This window comes from Dromaius novaehollandiae, chromosome Z (genome assembly GCF_036370855.1).
Source record: "Dromaius novaehollandiae isolate bDroNov1 chromosome Z, bDroNov1.hap1, whole genome shotgun sequence".
Lineage (NCBI taxonomy): Eukaryota > Metazoa > Chordata > Aves > Casuariiformes > Dromaiidae > Dromaius > Dromaius novaehollandiae.
The window spans coordinates 75,058,112-75,078,296 of record NC_088132.1 but is presented as its reverse complement, the minus strand read 5'-3'; the positions used below and the strand labels follow the sequence as shown (position 1 = coordinate 75,078,296).

At 41.2% G+C, this 20,185-nt stretch overlaps 2 protein-coding genes across 8 annotated transcripts in view; one reads left to right on the top strand and one right to left on the bottom strand.

Annotated features, from left to right (window-relative positions):
- LOC135324940 (kinesin-like protein KIF24) overlaps positions 1 to 14,361 on the bottom strand; it is a 34,067-nt gene extending 19,706 nt beyond the window's left edge. The window contains exons 1-5 of one of the 4 annotated variants that reach the window (XM_064502073.1): positions 14,229 to 14,361; positions 11,684 to 12,588; positions 7,650 to 8,280; positions 3,700 to 3,889; positions 1,728 to 1,825 (exon numbers count right to left, since the gene is read on the bottom strand). In XM_064502073.1, the coding sequence (XP_064358143.1) occupies positions 1,728 to 1,825; positions 3,700 to 3,889; positions 7,650 to 8,266 (905 nt within the window). In that variant the 5' untranslated portion in view covers positions 8,267 to 8,280; positions 11,684 to 12,588; positions 14,229 to 14,361. Of the gene's footprint in view, positions 1 to 1,727; positions 1,826 to 3,699; positions 3,890 to 7,649; positions 8,281 to 10,256; positions 11,289 to 11,683; positions 12,589 to 14,228 lie in introns of those variants that run through there. The other 3 variants (XM_064502074.1, XM_064502075.1, XM_064502076.1) reach the window with 3 other exon arrangements.
- An 82-nt stretch (positions 14,362 to 14,443) lies between these two features.
- Positions 14,444 to 19,945, top strand: LOC135325114 (bis(5'-nucleosyl)-tetraphosphatase [asymmetrical]-like). Of its 4 annotated transcripts, none has more exons than XM_064502673.1 (3): positions 14,444 to 14,569; positions 15,227 to 15,384; positions 19,010 to 19,945. In XM_064502673.1, the coding sequence occupies exons 2-3, from the start codon at positions 15,252 to 15,254 to the stop codon at positions 19,321 to 19,323; spliced, it is 447 nt and encodes a 148-aa protein (XP_064358743.1). In that variant the 5' UTR covers positions 14,444 to 14,569; positions 15,227 to 15,251; the 3' UTR covers positions 19,324 to 19,945. The 4 variants fall into 4 exon arrangements, with proteins under 4 accessions (XP_064358743.1, XP_064358742.1, XP_064358744.1 ...); XM_064502672.1 differs by having other exon boundaries at positions 14,557 to 14,745; XM_064502674.1 differs by having other exon boundaries at positions 14,560 to 14,591.
- The last annotated feature ends 240 nt before the right edge of the window (positions 19,946 to 20,185 follow it).

Sequence of the window (20,185 nt, the reverse complement as noted above, 5' to 3'; positions counted from 1 at the left end):
CTGTATTAACACACAGCATCCTCAAAGATTAACGCCCTAGCACTATAATTTACTGAGCAAAGTCAGTTTATCACAAACTGCAGCCCTGCGTGCAGCTAAGTCAATCTGGCAACTAGTTGCTGCCTAGGGGAAGCTTTTGCTCTTCCATTCCTCTGCTTTCAGTTGTGTGACGTACAGCATCCTCTCTGCTGGCTCTGACGTTTGACTTTATGGTACTGAAACAGCAGAAAGCTTTCCAATTTTTTGCAGGTTAGTTTTCTGCTGTTTCAGTGCAAGCTTCTTGGAGGATCATGAAATATGTCAAAACTGGCTTCATGTAACCTATGGGAATGTGGCTAGGAGGAGGGAAAGGAAGATGATCATTCCCTTTGAGTGGCAGAGAGCTGTTAGTTACCCTCACTTCACCTAGTGAAAACACAGTCTCAGCTTATTCCAGATTCCTGCATCTTTGTCATCATGTTACTTCAACGTTTTAAGGGCAATGCACATAAAATGTCAAGTAGGTCTCAGGATATGGCTCTGCAGCCTTGCAAGCCCATTTAAGCTGAGGTTACCACATGCCTACCTCCCTTTCCCATCCTTGCCCTAGTACAAGCACTGGCACTCACAACTATGAGGTGAAGAGATTCAGGGAACCAAATCAGCTGAAAAACAAATACCACAGAACAGATGATATGCTTTTTTAAAGCATTTTTTGGCTGGCTTAGTATCTGGTTGCAGTGAAGTGGGTAAAATGTGGGACTGCAGCACAGATAGTGAATAGCTTCTTGCCAGTTTAGACTGCTGAATTAGTTCATCATGGGGTCAGATGAAACCCAATGCCAGTGAAGGGAAAGTGGCAGGAGGGACAGAAAAGCAGGGGGAAGCTGAGAAAACACAGTGGCGTCTCTTTTGGTGGCATTACAGACTTTGCTGTAATGTGAATCTGTGCCTTTAGTGATTATTATTACACAGCAGGCTATAAACCTTATTCTCCCTCTTGCACTTTCCTTTCCTCAAGAGCATGATGCTTTGTGTCTCTGCTGCTGATACTCAGATTTTTAGCAACGGAAAGCTCCATTTTGTAAGGGTTCAGCATGGGCATGTCATTCTTGTCTTCAAAGACTCAAAATATAATTATATTCAAGCTTGTTACACTGCGTGAAAATAAGATTACCCATGTAAAGCCACCATCAATTTGCCATTAATCAGGAAGCATGTAATTACACAATTAACCCTCTAAAAATATAAATCAATAAAATTAAAATAAACTACAAGCTTATTAGAGTTTCTATTTCCATGTGAACTGTACAAATACATGCAAAAATATCTCACAACCATCTCATGAAAGAGGTAATATTATTTCTCTACAGATGAGTAAACCAAGGAACTAGACAGTTTGTGCTATACCACACAGAAGTCTTTGTTAGAGCATAGACTAGACTCCAGGAATCCTGACACCCATTTTTTTTTGTTCTAATTAGGTCATCCTGTCTCCTTGTTATAGCTGAGGCCCAATTTCCATTTCTTTTCACTGAGTGTGAAGAAATTTTTTCCTGATTTATTTTGTCAAAATTGCAGTCAAAGACATTCTAAATGGGGAAGGACATGTGGAAAAGGAGAAATGAACGTATTTGCAAAAGATGAAATGAGTAAAAGGAAAATTAAAACAGTATATGAAATTGAATTAAAACAGTATATGAAAACAAAAAGGCAGAAAATAACAAAAGTATGCACTGATGCCCTACCCGTTAAAAATATGCTGAATGAGAGGATGAGCTGTCTTCATATACACATCCTGATTGGTACATGACTCCCCAAAGACTTCATCAAAATAAAAAACATGCTGAAAAATAAACATGAGCTTTACATGAAAAGGAATACGTCTCACTTCCCCTTCACCCCCATTAGAAGACAAGTTATAACAACAGAAGTCTTTCCAGTGACTTCATATGGCTTTGGATCAGGTCCAAAGTGACCTGGCAAATTTGACATGCAGCATCACATATGCAGGAACACACCATTACAATCAGTCAAGAGAATGAGGGTAGATAGAAAAAAGGAAAGTGAAGGTGCCCTAATCTTCCATCATTCTGAAGCAGAACATACATAAGCCTTATGACAAAAAGCAGGAGAAAACTAATAAAAAAACCCTCATCTATTCCTGAAATGAATCAGCCTACAGATGTACAGTAAGACTACAACAGTAAAAAGAACTCAAAATTAGTCCTCAGTTGTGACTAGCTGTCTCTGTTCTCCAGACTCAAACCCTTTTTGTGCCAGAGAAGACTAAACTATTCCTAAGCAAAGCTGGACTGCATCATCTCAGAAGAGGGCAGAGGAAAAAGCCTCCAGTATTCAAGGTCTGATCCAAAGCAGCAGGGTCTCTAGAAAGGCTGCAGCTGAGTTCATTTTGAACTTTGGATCTGGTCCTTCTACATTAAGGATGCTTTTTGTGGGGACAGTCACATAAATACATCGCACTTCCAAAAAAGCTTCCATGGACTGGTGTCTAACATTGCACTCTAATGAAACAGTGCATGGTAAATTAATGTAGTAAGTCTCCGGGACCAATAATCATTTCAACAATGCACAAACAAGCCACACTAGCACATGTGCAAATGAAACCAGGGAGTCTCAGCAGCTACAGCCGGCTCACTGGGCAGATAAGCTCTGTGACAGGCCTGCAGTTTGGGTCCCGAGGCCACAGGGCTGGAGCATGCCCCAGCTCCTGTTCGGTCTGCACTGCTGGGCTTCTTTTCTGTAGGAACCAGGGTGAGCAGCCAGACTTGGAAGCAAGGAAGTACTCCAGGGTCCTACAGCATGGATACGTCCTTCTTGCTATGGCATACTTCTGATTGGACAATATTGATTTCAATTACCAGAACAAAATTAACTAGCAGTTATTTCAGTGCTGAGATACCAAGGTGATAGGCACCACACAAATGCCAAATATAGCTAGTCAGATGGAGGGAGGGGGGGTGGAATGGCTGCATGTGTCACACTGTAAAAGGTGGTATATGCACCAGGCCCGAGAGCACTGCAAACTGATTTTTCTACTGGATACTCTGAACAGTTGTTCCCAGGACCCAGACTGTAAAAATAACACATACAGCAGAGTGAATATGGCTTGCTGCTCTCTAGAAATCACTTCTGTTCCTGGTGCTGTCGGTCAAAACTGAGAATTTGAACTATGACAGCACAAGATCCTTGGGATTTAGAAACAAAGACCAAAGGAGAACTTAATTTTCAGAACCATTTGAGAACTAAGAAGTGGAGGGGGTGAGGGCATGTGTGATTCATGGAGACAAACTACAGTGCTGAAATAGTGTGAAAAGGAAACTCCTCACTGAATGACCCTGGAAAGTTATGAGGGGACTCTGCAGCAGGCAGTTCTACTATAACAATGGCATTTAGCAGAGGATTTTATTTTGTCGTGTGCAAAGGAAGCTGCAAGAAACATGCTTTTGAGGACTTAAAATTCTCAAGCTTTCTGCCACAAGCTGGCACAAATCAGAAGCAATTCGATTATAGTTATGCTGAGCTGACTGAGGAGCCCACCACCTATTTTATGCAAGAAATATAGACAGCCCTTTTCTGGTTCTCCTCACTGAAATCCCAAGGTGGTTCTTGTTTGTGCTCACCATTAGTACAATTTGCTTTATCCTATCATGCAAGTGACTGGCCCATAAAATATAAAATATAAATGCAAGATGTTACCTGTAAAATATATTGGGTGAGATCAACTGCCTCCTTCTTCTCATGAAGAAGTAGGGTTTCTTTATTTTTCACTGTGATGATATTAACCTCCCCACGTCGCTCCTCTCTTAGGCCCAGGGGACGTTTTCGGACACACACTCGGATTTTTTCACTCTCTGTCCACGGAGTTTCTTTCTCAGAGGTACTCGATCTACAACAAAATTGTAGTTTCGTATTTTAAAAACGGGTTACTACACAATGCAGAATATGCATAAATATGACTTGGATTTCTAGCTTTACCAGATAAATATTTCTGCCACACTCACCAAAAACCCCTCATTGTGACATGGTGGAGTTTCTGCTGGTTTTTTGCTAAACAGACTCATAACTTTTGTGCACTTTGTTAAAATAATAGTAGTGTTTATACAGCTCTGTTCCTGAGCTTGTTGCTGGACTGGCATATCTTCAGTTGTCCACAAACATAAGATCCTAGCTGGCAAAACATACAATTTCACTTAAAGAAACTTATTCTCGTTGAAATTATTCTCAGCCATTATTAGTCACTTAGTTCTGTTCAGAAAGAAGTCTAAATAGATCTTGAAAAGGAGCGAGTGTTATATTTGGTTGCTTTTCCCCTTATACTGACTTTCATTCATTCAATTATAGGCTGTCCAGCAGGTTGCAAGTAGATGTCTCAGACTAGGAAACTAGACAGTATCACCATGTTCCTATTCACTTCAAAGAAAACTTGAAATACTGATCTCTTCATTGGTCTTCTATCCAACTTGTTCCTTTTACCATAAAAACTATGCTCTTTCAGAGAACAGGAAAAGTTGTGCTCTTGTGTTTTGGCAAGTCTCCTTTAGTTCCCTTCCAGACACCTCACATGCATGAAGTCATTTCTTGTTTTATTAATTAAACTGCTGTGTAAATCATTTTGCAATGCAGCATATGGAATATGCTTGAATTTAACCAAAATGTATTCATTTCACCTTTCCCTTTTTCAAGCTGTCTTCAACCAAATGAATAATGATTTTCTGCCTGGATTTGAATGTCAATTTGTCAGAAACAATCATTTTAATCAAGCCCTGGCTTGACTGAAAGTACTGTTTCTGCCATGCTATCCAAATGCCCTTCCAAAATCTCTTAATGTAGTGATTAAAAACCAACATAGACTAGTTGTCTAGAAAATTAAAAACAAAACCACAGCAAGGATACAAGTTATTCAATATCTCATTACAACTACAAGCTTGTAATGTCATTGCTGCTGTGCTGCATGATTCCCCAGAAGCACGGAGTATGCAGATATAAATCTCACGATGTAGTCTTTAAGGAGTTCACACAAGTAATTTTTACTCGTAGCTGTATTCCCATTAATTTTAGTATGGCTTTCCTATGCCGACCAGGATCAGGCCCTGTATTTAGATGGAAACTTTTTTCTCCTGAAAGACCATGATACTTGAAATAAGATACTTTAGCTTATGAGCCCCTATAAGCTTAGGGATATCACTGGGCCCAAGATGTTGTCAACAAATGATCTGAGGCTCTAAAGTTTACCTCTCATTTCACCAGAGGCTGAATTTGGTGACCTATAAGGAAAGCCTTTGTTTCGCTCTAAGAAATTGAAGGAGGAAGGATTGATTACAAAATCTGGAGAAAGGAAAAACTGAAAACTTGGTGATTCCATTTACGTCAGAAAGGGCGTAAATTCTTTCTTGTACAAATGCACATTTAATTGCAAGTATTTTCTATGGGAACAGAATACGTTTGAATTCTATATGCTGAACCTCAAGTTTAAATTTTCTGTTAACCTTTCTTAAACGGAAATTGTATTTTACGACAAAATATATTTTTATATTATTAGCAAAAAACAAACCTTGAAACAGATCATTAGAAACCTGATTAGACAAAAGTCAGAAGAATCCCCACGTCCTATCTGCTGACATGAAAATCAAGTCATTTGCTGTGGGCAAATGGAAAACATACTTAAACATATTAAAAGAGCTGTTTATCTTTCTTCAGCCCTAAATCACTCCACTGTCCCAGGTTATTTGTAGACTAGATTAGTCTTAACAGTGGTCAAATCCCAAGGTGACATGGGAATGGATTCAGTGAAGATGATGGACACTCACAAGTCAGGAACCACTAACCCAACTGCCAGCAGGCTGGCCCCAAGCCTGGAATGCAGAACATGTGCTCAGTGGTCAAAGCAGGGGAAAGAGAAATTCAGGCATGTCAGGAGGATGCAGGAAGCCCACAAGATGAACCCAAGTGCTAAGCACAAAAGAATGTGCTTAGAAGAAAGAGAAGAACAAAGGAAGAAAGCGAGAACAATAGAGAGCATGACTCTATTGCAGGATTCAGGATCTTAAACTCCTCTAGCTAGTCCATTAGGTTATATTTTATCTTCTACTTTCCGGCCCTGTGAACTCTGCCCTTATTGTTGCACCTTGGCTCGGCTTCCAGAGGAGACAGAGAATGCACCAAGATGCCAACCCTATATTTAGGAGGTTAGTGCACTCCTGGAAGGCAGGAGTGGCAAGGCTGAATTCTTTTCCAGTTCTCTCACTCCACAGGTCTCTCACTCTCTCCAGATCTCTCACTTCACAGGTAAGTGCTCTAACTGCTAGGCCACCATTGTGCCTTCCCACTGCGGCAACAGCATCTGCTCCATTGAGGCTACGTGCATGCTCAATGGGAGTTGTGATCAACCACGTATCCTCCCACACTCTATCTTTCACCACCACCTCATACAGCTACCTTTGCCTGCAGGAGGTGGTAACCACTCATGGATGGTTGGCAACACAGATCTTCAGGCAGACTGGACACCTTGGATCCAATAATGTCTCCACATCAAGCTAGGACGCGCTATGGCTTGCCATCAAACACATGCACTCCTTCTGAAGTAGTTCATGAACCACAAATGGCATATTGTCCTGACCTTCGGAACCTCTGCACAAGGTTATCGTTTTGAAGGTTAGCACTATGATCCTTATGACAGTCTCTTTGCTGCATTTTAAAACAAAACTGCCACAATTCCATTGCAGTGAGCTCAATTCTGTTAGTATGTGTGCAGAGAGAAATGTACTCAGTCTGCTGGATCAGGATCTGCACGAGATCTAAATGCAAAAGCAGCTAGGGCCTGGATCCCAACCAGGTTAGGAGGAGAGGCCTGGGAGACATCTATTAAGTGTGGACACTTTCAGAGGTAGGTGATTGAGGACTGATCTTCTTAGATCACAATTTTTGACTCAAGGCAGTCAGTTTAGACTGTGCTTATTGGCACTCTGCCTAGTATAAGCCAATAAAAGTTATTTTGTGCTTTAAAAATGTTTCCAGGGTTGATTTACCAGGGGTCCAAGATAACTGTAGCCCCCTGTTAGCAACACTGGGAACAGCATGAATGTTACAGATCATGTGCTCAGGGAGCAGCTGCAAAGCTTCCCTCTCACCACTGTCTGTATGCAGTCCCCGTTATATTCATTCTGTTTCTTTTTAAAGCTCCAGTTCAGAAACTTCTTTATAAACAAATATAACTATCACCATATGTATCATTTTTACTGGGAAAAACTTCACAGACTTACCATCAACAGGCAACACTGTATTTTGGAAATTAATGTTTTTCAAGATAGTCATATGGGGGGAAAAAAAAAAGAGAGAGAGAAAAAAAGACTGTCCAAAACACCAAGAAAACAAAGACTTATATCCTGCAAGATGGTGAAAACTATTCTTAGAAAATCTTGGCAAGTAGCAGCTGGTGAATTCAACTGATTCTTTCTACCAGACTAGGAGAGTGTGAAGTGCTTGTTAATACATCCCCCCCCATAAGATCTTACATTGTTCTGCACAACTTTTGCAGCATTACAGCTTGCTTTTTTGGAGCTGATAAAGACAGATTCTCCTCCCCAGTGCAGAAATTATTAATTATGATTAACTTGAAATATGGTAAAATAAAGGGGACGAATTATTACCTGATACAAGAATGAGGTAGTCCGTAATTATACCCTGAAATATGAGTTATTCTTTGTATTATGGGAGTTTCAGAATCCCCCAAGAGAGGAGCAATATCATCAGATACTGTAGTACAGTCCAGTTTATTTTTTGTGCATATTCCAGGAGTATTTAGATCTCTTCTAGTTATTCTAATCAGCTCTGAATCATGTGGTTGAATGTGTCCCAGCATTTCCACTAGACTGTCCCTCTCTTCATTGGCAATCAAATCAGACGAACCATATGATTCAGGCTCAGAGTCTTTAACAGCTCCATCACTTTTCTCAAAGAAGGACTCAAAACGCAGTTGTCTACGGGGACCTGATCTGGTCGCCTGAGGCTGAACAATAAGGCCACTTGTTCGGAAATCTTGCTTGTTTAAGTCTGCTACATCTTCCTCTTCTTGCATAATTTTGATTATTCTAATAAGCTGAAAAAGACGCTTGCGGTCATTCATGTTGTGGACCCCCAGTTTGCTATAATCTTTCATGGAAACCTTGGCAAGCTCATCAATCTTCTGAAGACCAAAGGCAGCAAAATGGGGATAGTATTTTTCAAGTTCTGCCTCACAAAGGCATTCATAAAGGCATGATGCCATCTTCAAGCTAAAGTCTACAAGAAATCAAACAAAAGAAATATTAGATTCACATGAAACATCACAGCTGACAAAGTTATTAATGAAGTAATTTCCCCAAATGTCCTAAATGCCATTATTTGCAGTTAGGATAGGAGCCTGTTAAGCTCCAAATCCCAAAACACTGGACTGTCAAACAGTACGGAACAATAACAGAAGTACAGTAAGTATGAAGCAAATTTTTAACTTATGAAATTGTATTTTAAAGTGATACATAGAAATGCACAATACACAGTTACTCACTGCTGCAGAGTTCCTACACGTCTGATGTCTACTTGATAAATGCCACAGCTACTGAAACCCCGTCCTCAAGCTACAGAATGTAAAATGCCTAATTTTAGATGCTCAACTTAATATCAGGGCATGTGGTCTGGTGTGGTTCTGCAGCTATCTCTGGTTAACTAACCAAAGGAAAAGAAATTGCATTTGTCCACACCTAAGGTTGAATTATTAGAACTGTTCATCTTACAGATGAACTACAGCAAAGTTGTGGTTTTATGTTTCCTTAAAGTGTAACTTTCTGTTGAAATTCATGCATCTTGTGAGCATTTCTAAGTGCACTTGACAGAATATCCAAAACATATACAAACCCTGAAGCACAGAATTTATCTAAATCTACATACACTACTGGAATTCTGTACTTGTGTTCTCAAGAAACCCAAAAAACTAACAAGCATCACTGAAAGGTACATGAAAAAAACCCGTTCTAAACACATGTATTCCTATTCTGTTTTTGCCTGCTGTTTGTATCCAGATGGATTAATATCTGCAGATATTTTTACTTATTCTATAAAATGGAAAAATGATAGCACTTCAAATATCCATTGCCCACTGCCTTCTTACATGTTTGTTCAGTCTAGGACCTTAGGAAATACAAGTCTTACTCAATTTAGGAGGTGATAATATCATTCAATAAAAACAAGTTATTTAAAGTTTTTTCCCCTGTAATTCAGGATAAATTCTTTAGCAAGTTTTTCAAGCATCTGTATAATAATATTATATAAGAAAATAAAGTTACTAAATATCACCCCAAGGTTGATCTTATATCATTAAAATTGTTACATACACGGTTGGAATAGTAATAACAAAACAATAAAGATTCTATTAAAATTCTGACTGCATAAGATATAACAGAGGCCAAAAGATGCATTAGAGGACAACTAAAACAATTTTGGAGCTGGAGTCTAAGCTGTATATAGTGGATAACCATAATAAAATTACGTGAGTCAGCTGTAACAAACTTCAAAACAAAAGCAAGTGTTATATAGGAAGACTTTTTCAATGCACGTGTAACGCAATTCTGAATCTTGAGGTAAAGCCAGAGCTGCTGCTGAGATTATTAGATCCAGGGAGGGTGAAACAAAATCCACAAAGAGGATGGCGAATCCAAAGAGTCTAACAGTTTCACATGTACAAGACCTTTCACAAGCATTCACAATTTCCCAAATTCTTTAACATCTACAATTCCACAAGAACTTGAGATTTCACTTAGAGGAGAGTTATGTTTTTGAAAAATGCCTTTCTTACATAAGGTAGCTAAAAAGATAAAACAGGTTCTCTGTAAATCTGTTTGCTTGCACTGCCATAAGAAACCTTTTTTGTTAGATAAAAGGAGCAGATTCCTTTCACCTATTCTTGCTCTGTATCCTAGTTATATTTACATCATTCTATATGCTTCAGTTAAGTACAGAGTGACCAAAAAAATAGTGCAAAAACTAATTCCATGTTAGCTTCTATTTGATAATGTTGGACATAATTTTCTGGAGAGGAGAAAAAAAGAAAAAAAAAGAAATATAGAACATACAAGAAGGCTAGCACCGAGTCACATAAGCAGCTCTGCACAGTTTACTGGCTAAGGCTCTGTGCCACATGAAAGCAACTAAACTGCTTCCTAACGGAAGCTGGCCCTGAAAGTAGTAAGTGCTTTTCCTGCCCCAGATACAATAAATCTTACTGGATCTAAGTGGTTCCGGGAACTAACTTCAGTGTCTCTCCATCCATGGAACAGCTATTTCACAATCCACGAAAATCGAACATTGGCTAATAAAGGATTAACAAGTTAATTAACCTTGGAAAAAATTAAGCAGAAGTCATGATAGGTTTCGCCATTTCTGATCATTTTAAAACTCAAGAATAGACAGTTTTCTAAAAGATTTGGTCTGGTTCAAACAAGAGATAATTCAGGGGAATTACAGTTTGTCAAAAGAGATGATCACAATGAACCCTCCTGGCCTTCTGATCAGCAATGTTCTAAAAGAATGGAGTGCCTTTCTGCCCTAAAAAGAAGAGCTTAATTCACCTAATATTTTAGACATAAAAAAAACTCTACCAATACTGTTTCTCAAACAGATATACAATTCTTCAAAGTAAATTAGCTTTGTAAAGAAGCAAGGTATGCTTTCAAGAATCCTAAACTGTTAATGATAATGCCATCTTCTGGTAAAAAGAGGAAGACGTTTACTTTTCTACAATGAGTAACAGCCAGCATTCCCTCAACTATTGTCAGGATCTAATTTTGTTTGTTCACATTGAGACAACACTGTTTTCTGGTGCATAAAAATACAACATTCTTCAAAGTGATTGCTTAATATCAAAGCCCAAGCCTTGTTTCCAGCAAAGCTGTAAAGTGACTTCCCTGGAAACAGGATTGAGACAGAATTCTTCACCTTCTTAAAATAGTTGGATGTAACATATGTTTTGAGGAAGAAGGAAGTCAATTTGGAAGCAGAATTCTCCAATTACAAGGTCAAATAGCCTCAGCCTTAAGAATTTTCCATTCAATCTGTATTGTAACATAGAGTATAATTTGTTGCGGCTCAGGGGTTGTTGTTCTCATTTTAACTGGCAGAAAGATTCAGTTTCACTTTGAAATTTTCACATTCCGCTCAAACAAGGTGCTGCAGCAGGTTAGTCATGCAAACAGTGAAATCAGTTAAGTTCAAAGCATCTTATTTACTAATGCACAAGTTATCTGTGAAGGAATAACAGTTGGTAATGATATACCTTACCACTGAAACACATAAGATGTCTAAACAGTAGGATATCTGGATTAGGGACCAGTCAGCCTATTGTCTTTATGTGGCAAACTTGAGTTCTTTATAACTTATTTCTTAGGCAAAGGAGTCTTGAAAGGATCTTAAAAGTTTGCCAGGCTCTGGTAATGGGTACATATCCATTGTAAAAAGTATTAGAATTTTATGTAAAGGGACCAACACAAAGCACAGAATAATATCATAGAATATCATAGTTTGTCATCAGCGAAGAACTGCACTGTTTTGGTAATGGGAGTTTTTGAAAGGGCATAAAGCTGGGGAAAAAAAGAGGCATAAATAGTAGAAGCCAGTGGTTATATCTTACGTATTCTGAAGGAAATAAACTTACCACAAAATTATGCTCTAGGAGATGATCTTCCATTTTAAAATGCTTTCAATTATTAATTGGTTCTTACACAGATCTGTTCATTCTCAATGCACTTTTCAAAGTAGAGAAAAGGCTGGCCTTCAAAAACCTACTCATTCAGTGGCTGTAAGTCACAGTGCATAAACTAAACCATGTAAAATCCCCACATAGACTATTTTACAAATAAAGCAGCCTTAGACCACTATATCTTGATCCCTATTAATCTCTGATGTAGTAAAGAACTCATGGCACTGTTCACTTGAATAATAACACCCACATTCACTGTTATCCCACTATAGCTCACTCATATTTACCTGACAATTTTAGCTGACTTTCACTGATACTCCTGACTGTCACCACTGAGACATTATACAAGTATCACTATAATTATATTTTAAACTGAGGAAATGAAATCATGGTAAAGTGAAGAGACCTTATGTGGCACTCAAAACCTTAAAATGTCAATTAATGCAACTATATATTTAATTCTGCATAATGTAAGATTATCATTCTGAATCATAAACTCTGGTCTAATCATTAAATAATTTTATTAGGAATGGTTCTCAAAGGCATGAGATAGAAGCAATAATTTCTGAATCTTAACAGCACCTTATTTTCCTACCTATGACTTTGCATTGTGTCAAACACTGAAGTACCCTTTGCTTTACACCTTATTAAAAAAAAAGTTAAGAACTTAAAATTTGTAAAAACATGTAGCAGATACTTATGCTTCCTCTCCCGATTGCAGCTATACCAGTGTATTGTACTTCATTACTTATAACCACATTACCTCAAACACATCTTCAGCACAGCCTTCGCGTCAAGGTGTTTGATGGTTTTTGAGGCATAGAAGAAGACTAGAATGAAACCAATCCTTCCTGAGAACCCTGCAATGGAGAAAAGACTTATTAACTCATGCCATAGTCATTCATCTATGTTTCTTATTCCTCCGAACATTAAGCTCATTTTTAACTGTGTTCCATAGCCAAATTTGATTTAGCCCTCCAGAAGAGAATGGCTAATTTGCTTTTCCAGGACACCACACAAAATGTTTTACCTTTAATCATTTTGACCCCCATTCCCTTGAATACTAGACTATTCCTGTGAAGAACAGAGTCATGGCATGGTTGCACTTTTATAAGCACAAGACACATAATAAGAGCCAGTCTCTGCTATAAAACAAAATCATAATTTTAGTTTAAGACCAAATGCAGCAGGTTGTGAACTATAAAACAGTTTGCAACACTGATCAGTGCGCCAGACCCATTTGTAAGACTGTAGGATTACACTGCAACCTTCTGTGCACGTACACAGCATGGATTAAATATTCTGTTGGTTGTTGGGACAAGTGTTGTAGCAGACCATTTTGAAGATACGAGGAAAAAAACTGAATGCTAGCAATAGACAAGCATCTATAGCTTCTGTATAAGAAAAGTAATTGGAAAGGGAGGAGTATCAGTAATGTTAACTGATAAATGTTTTACAGCTGGACCATGTAAAAGAATGTTTTCTCCCTTCGTCAACATTCCTACTTCCTTTGCTACAGGTATACCTAACACAGAGCTGGTTACTGGATCTACGGTTAATCTCAAAGTTCTTTGAAAAAAACTAAAAAGCCACAACTAAATACTGGGGTTTTTTGTTTTCAAATAAAGTACTTTTTTTTTTTAATTTGCAAAAGACTGGCAATTGTTATAATCGTTATCTCATACTAATTATAGACTGATGACCTCAGCAGAAGAGACTCCCTCCTACAGCTGATACCCGACAACTGCTTAACACAACAGCTGCATGGAAATGGAAGTGTCTAATATTCAACCACAGCTAAGAAAATAATCTACGAGTTATATTAGGATGCCGATTATTTGAAAATTGTGCCTGCATGTCTCTCGTGGGTAACATTTACCAAACGGCTTTCAGTATTTATTTAGTTTTGTGACTACATCAAGGCAAACTGCCGAGCATCTGTGAGCATAGTTGAGGGCTCAGAGGGGACTTGCTCACTGAATTTAGCCCCGCAGCGAGAAACTCGGCATATTCACAGTTTCCCCGATTTGGATTTAGCCCCGAGGTTGGTGAACTTGGTATTTACAGTTTCCCCCACCCGAAGCAGCCCCCACGTTTCACCAGCCGGTCGGATATTGCAGTTCAGGGGGGGGATCAGAGGCGCTCTGCGCCGCGGCGGGGCGTTGCTCGTGGTGACACAGCTACAAACGAGCAGCTTGTTGTACGATGCGTCTGTACCGCAAATGAGGGGACAAAAAAAACCCCACATAGTTTCCAGGCCGAGCGGTATCAGGTAACCGCGGGCGCCGCGAGCGCAGGGCCAGCGCGCAGGTAGGCACCGGCCCCCGGGGAGCTCCCCGACGACACGCGGGGACCGGCCAGCTCGCTACGAGCGCGGCAGCCCACGGCGGCAGCTGCCGGGCCGCGCCCGGGGCCGCCCGCATTGCCGCCGTGCCTGGGAGCGCCCCCCCGTCCCGCGCCGCGCCGGCGCCGCCCGCCCGCGGCCCCTGGAGCCACTCACCGGCCGCGGCGCCGCCGGAGCGCGCCGGCCCCTCGCGCAGGCTACGGCAGCGGCGGCTAGGCCGCGTCCCCATGGCAACGGCGCCTTTCCCGCTTCAAACGCTCGCGCCCGCAGCCAGCGAATGGGGCGACGCAGAGGCGGGGAGGGGGCGGGGACATGCGAGGAGGAACCAATCCGAGGGCGTCGAGGCGGCAGAGGGGGCGGGGACGGGGAGAAAGCCGGGAAGGGAGGACGGAAGGAGGGGGTGGTGTCGCCCGCGTGTCTCTCTGCCCGCTGCGGTTGGCTGAGGCCGCTGCCAGTCGGGCGCTGAGTTCCGCCTCCTGTCACTCCCGGAAGTGAAGGTGAGGGCCGGGGGCCGCTATGGTGGGTGGGTGGATTTGTGTGTGTTGTGGTGCTGCTGTTCCGCGTCCCGGCCGCGCCTCCCCGCGGGGTCCCGCTCTGCGGTGCCGGCGGGGGAGAGCGGCCGCGGGGCCGGGCCCTGCTGGCGGCGCCCAGCCTGCGGGCTCCGCCGTTCCCGGTGCGTGCGGGAGGGGGAGCTGGTGCCCCGGGCGGCGGCGGCTCGTTTCGGGACGGCCGCCCTGGGCCGCGGGGCGGGGGGGAGGCGCTGTCCGTGCTGCGGCGTTATCTCTGCACAGGGCCTTTGGGGTTTTGCGGTGAAAGGCTTTGGAGTGTTGATCACAGCCTTTTCTTCTGCTTTGTCCTTTCCTGTCTCCGCAATGTACTTCTTAATACATCAACTGCAAAGAAACATCATGCAAATTGTATTTCAAGCTTCTTGAGAGCACTTTTTTGCATCAGGGCTTTTATAAATGTTCTTGCTTCCTCTTAAAAGGCTCTATTTTTACCTTAGGCTCGTTGTTAAGATGTAGTTTAATTATGCAGTAACTGCAAGGGAATGGATGACTTTTAATCCACACTGAAACACACTTTCTGGATAAATGACTTGTCTGTTTGTGCTCCCCTGTTGTTCACGCTTGATCCTCTGCTCCTTTCCACAGTTTTTGTTGCAGTTAGCAGAGAGGCATGGCTGTGAGAGCATGTGGCTTGATAATCTACAGGAGGCTGCAGTCAGCACCTCCTTCTAAGGTCACTGACAATATTGAATACCTCCTTCTTCAGACGTCCTATGGGACCCATCACTGGACCCCGCCCAAAGGTGATGTTTGTTCTGATAATATACTTCAGTGTTGTTTGTGTTAGATTACAGACTGACCTTTGGCTGAACTCTGCTACGGTCAGTTTTGTAGGGCAGTTTAATCAGTTAACTGCAGCAGGTCTAGGCTGTTTCAGCAGCAGAGTGGGGAGTTTTGTGGCCGAAATTCCTTACAAAGAGTAGTTGTATAAACTATTGGCTGTGACAGTTGGAGAGGAGGGAGGTCACCCAGTCCTGCTCCTTCAGATGTCGGAAGCTTTTGGCAGACATTCAGCAGCTAACTAAAAGTGGGTAGCTAGACAAGTTATTGCCTTCCCTCTCAGACCTGACCCTCTGGCAGATATGGTTGTTGTTGATGCAGGGGTGTTTGATCCACTTATGATCAGAATGGTCATGGCTTGCAGCGCAACATTAGAAGACAAAGTGAAGTCAGTGATGATTTACCTTAAAATGACTTTCTTTAAGGTGGTATAATTGAGGAGATGATTGATCAGGAATGCAGTGCAGACCTTGTGCAGCAGAGATGGGAGAAAGAGCTAGGAGAAGTGGCCTTATCAGCCCTCTTCACCTAAGTCATCCTCACTCATCAGTGAGGCCCTGAAGGAGAGACGACAAGCCCTTGCAGTACCCCAAGACCCACGGCAACACCTTGCCTATAAAGATGTGCGGCAGAGCCAATATTTGGTTTTACAGCCTCGCAGTCCTGGTACTGGGGAAAGTACAACACAGAAATAATATAAATTCCTCGTAGATCTTCTCAAGCTGTTTCTTACCCTGTGAGATTTCTTCCTGCTTTTTGACTAGTTTTTACTTCTTGTTTTGTAAAATGGAGTGCTGTTAAAGCATAGCACGTGGACAGTGTTTTAGCAGGAATTTGCAAATTGGCAAAAAGCTAGTAATAGTATCTATTATGCCCTGCTATTAAAGGAAAGAACAAAATTTTCCAAACCTCTCCCTCTGCCTTCTTCACCAAAAGGCTAAAGGAGTAGCTTGCAGGCTACTGGGAAGCTAAAAAAAACATGGGCTGGGTCATGAGTATTTGTCGTGAGAGGAGAGTTCCATATGGAAGGGTTTACTGGGAATGCTGTAGTTGTGGACAAGCCATCACACTTGTGAGTAAAATGACTTGTGGACAAACATCTCGGGCAGTCACGATTGTATCTTTTAAGGTTTTTAGATCAAAAATAATACAAAACCCATAATCTGATGACAGATGTAATAGTTGCTTGATACATACTTTGGAGTAGTAAATGAATGAGCCATTGCATTTCTATATTCTGTGTAGTATGAGTGGCCTTCAAAGGCAGCTGCAGGTTGTATGATGCAAAAATATAACTTCTACATGATGTAGACATGGTTTTTAATGTGTCAGGAGCCAGAATAATAAGTTTCCACATCTGTGAGAACACACAGGAGATGAGTCCACTTATAGCTACAGCTGTTTGTTGATACTTTGAAAGTCCCTTAAGCAGCTGCAACTCTTATAGGATTAAACTGTACCTGCTTGGATCCCCCCAAATGAACTTCTTCAGCCTCATCTCAGCTCCTAGAACAGTGACATTGCACTAACTGAGCCTGATGGGAAGGGGATGTAGAGTTCACTTTCCTCCTCAGCATATTGGTACTTCATTAGTGCAAATTAGTGCTTTGAGGATCTGGAAGGTGCTGTGATGTGCTGTCAGCAGTTCTTTTCTCCCACAAAGTAGGGCATGTTGCACAAAGCTGGAAACTTAGACTTGTGGTTAGCAAGGGTGGGATGAAGTGATTGCCTTTCCCTCTGCTAGTGAGTAGGAGGTTGTGTTTGTATCCTTTTGAGTTGGAGCAGAATCTCAGCCCTTCAGCTTTTTTGCTCTCTCAGCTCATCACATGCTTGAGGACTATGGGTCATAATTGTGATTTAAAAAGTGGTTATTTACTGTTCATGAATGTTCTGTGGGTGTTTCCTAATAATACTGTAAAAGTAATCCAGCTGTGCAAGGCTGAGTGGATTCTGTTTCTCAACTGTTAGTAAAAATCCCAGCTATGGAAATACTGACCTTCTTAAAAAGAAGGTGACAGTTTGACTTGCAGTGTTGAGAGTGAGGGGAAAATATTTTTACTTAAAGCCTCAGCATATTTGATCTCATATCTGAGACATCAATATGCAGCATTAGATGCTGTTTTCTGTACAGCTACCTTTTGGAATAGAGCTGTATTTTACATTTGAGATGATGTCATGTTGCTGAGTTTCTGATACACAAGCAAACAAGTGAGTGGGACTTGTTAGCAAAGGAATATGAGATTCCCATGTACCCCAGTTCTACTACTAAAGGGTGGGTTTGGATACCTGGGACCTGAGGAAAGATTCATCTCTGTGCTGAAATCATGGGCATTTGCAGTCACCTACATAGGAAACAGTTAAAACAGGGAAAAAGTGAAGCCTAACTTTTTTTAATTCTTCTTTTGAAATTTCCCAACTCCTTGTATGTTGCTTTTTTGAGATCTTTCTTGGCTTGTTCTATTTCTGTTCGTCTGAGGCTTTCATGAGAAAACCAAATCTGACTTTTCTCAACAAAAGTATGAACAGCTGGGGATATGTTATATTTATCCATTGTTTGTAATGGCACCTCTCATTCTAAGTAATAGAAGAGGAGAGGCTTGAAGGATTACACAGCTGGTGAAAGGGCTGGCTTTTAGGCTTGCTGTATTTTGGAGGGGATTATGGGAGAAAAATGTAAGTACCAGACTGTTACATGTCCCAACATAGGAGAAAGTATTGGTGGTTTTGGACTTTTTAATAATTTTGTATCCAAAGGCTTCTAAGACAGCTCAGAGCACATAACTGTTTGATCTACCATTGAAATACAGTCATGTCAAGGATGAAGCTCAGAGACGGTTACCTCTTCCCTTTAAATGAGTGATTCCATTTGCCTCTCCACTTGAAGTTGCTCCCTCTCCATGATGAACTTCTTACTAGTTTAGGATGTGTTGGAATAAGGAAGGCACATGGGAATCCTAGTTTTGTTCCCTGACAACTTTCACTTTTTGGTTATAAAGCAATGTTCAAGATGTTGCTCTAGAGCTCATGTCCTGCGGTGTGAATCCAGTGGTTGAAGGCTTTGTTCTGAAATTGCTTTTTAAATGGCATTTGTTTGTGTTGGGACCCATTGTTTCTGGGCTGTTGGTGTGGGTAAGAGTTTTGCCTTAGGCTTCTGTGGCAGGGAAGGATTGAGAGAGGACTAGGACTTTTGTAGGTCAGCAGTATCCCCTTTAGCTGGCTAAAGAAAAGCATTCATGAAGCTCACAGTCCTTGGCCTGAAATGTGATCTCTAAGGTGGAGCATTATGGGTGCAGAGTACTCCAGAAAAGAAGAGGAGAACTGGGAAAATAAGGTTTTTTTCTAGTGCTGACAGGCCACTGGTAATTTCAGATGATGCAGGCTAAACAGGGATCCTAAAAGCCACAAGAGAGGAAATCAAGATGTAAAATTGCTTGAAATGCAATCTGTGTTCTTCAGTTTCAGTTTGGGGGACAGAGATGAGAGGGCACAGTAGTTGACACAAAACCAATGTTTCCTCATTGCCAACTGAAAGAGGGGGAAAAAAAAAAGTTTTCTACTTGGAGACTGACTTTTTCACCTTCTTGGCAGGCCATGTGGATCCAGGAGAGGATGACCTTCAAACAGCCTTGCGGGAAACGCGGGAGGAGGCTGGCCTCCGGGCCAGTCAGCTCACCCTCGTAGAGGGGTATAAGAGAGAACTGCACTACCCTGTCAATGGCAAACCCAAGACCGTCATTTACTGGCTGGCAGAAATGAAGGACTATAACACAGAAATCAAGCTTTCGGAGGAGCATCAGGCTTTCCGGTGGCTGAAGCTGGAGGATGCCTGCAAATTTGCAGAATTTGAGGATATGCAAGCAACTCTGAAAGATGTACATCAGTTTCTTTGCTCCAGAAAGTAAATGCTTTGTTGAAGAATAAGGGAAACTTTTAAAGAAACATGGCCCGACTTTTCTTTTTTCTTTTCTTTTCTTTTTTTTTTTTTTAACAAATAGAATTGGATGACTGCAGAAATGTAGATTCTTTTTTTTTTTAAAATCTATACAAATTCAGTGAAAATAATTGGTGCTTTCAGAGAACTTGTGCTTTTGTGTCCCCCACCTTTTTCTAGCTCATGCTGAAAAGCATGATCTGATTCAACCATAATGTCTGAATTGAAACCACAACTAACAAAAACTGCTTGTGTCCTTTATTTTTTTCAAAGTGCTGAGCAACGATGGGTCTTTTTTGAAAATCAATCACTTGATGTCTCCTGAGCTGCTTGATGTTAGAACTACAGAGTTATGAAAATGAGCATATGGAGATAATTAATAACAAAACATTTACTGCAAAAGTTGCACGTTGCATTTCACATAGGGCAGCAGTGGTTCTGTTCCCGGCTCCTCCACTGATTTGTTGTGATAACTTGTCCTGTCATTTCAGGTCCTGTTTGTTTGTATCATGAATGTATGTACATCACTAATCTACTGTTTTAAAAACAGTTTCAATCCAAGGAAACTCAGTAAACAGTTAACTTGAAATTTACCTTATAAGTACTGTATGTCATCTTCTTTCTTTGCTTTTTATTTTTGCCTCTTCGCTCTCTAACAGTGATGTTGGCCATACATTATTCTGTTGGTTGGGAGAGTGAACTCTTGCTGCCTCGAGCCCCAGCTTCTGCACAGAATACGTAAACTAATGTGCAATCTTGCATCAGTTTGATAGTATCAGGGTTTCAGTGACTGCAAGCTGCACCCACATGTGAGCAGCAAGGTCACATGCAGT

Excerpts from the sequence above, each read along its gene's own strand:
- LOC135325114 (XM_064502673.1), top strand. The coding sequence starts at position 15,252 with ATGGCTGTGAGAGCATGTGGCTTGATAATCTACAGGAGGCTGCAGTCA. Across the intron at positions 15,385-19,009 it reads TCACTGGACCCCGCCCAAAG|GCCATGTGGATCCAGGAGAG; the intron begins GTGATGTTTGTT and ends CCTTCTTGGCAG.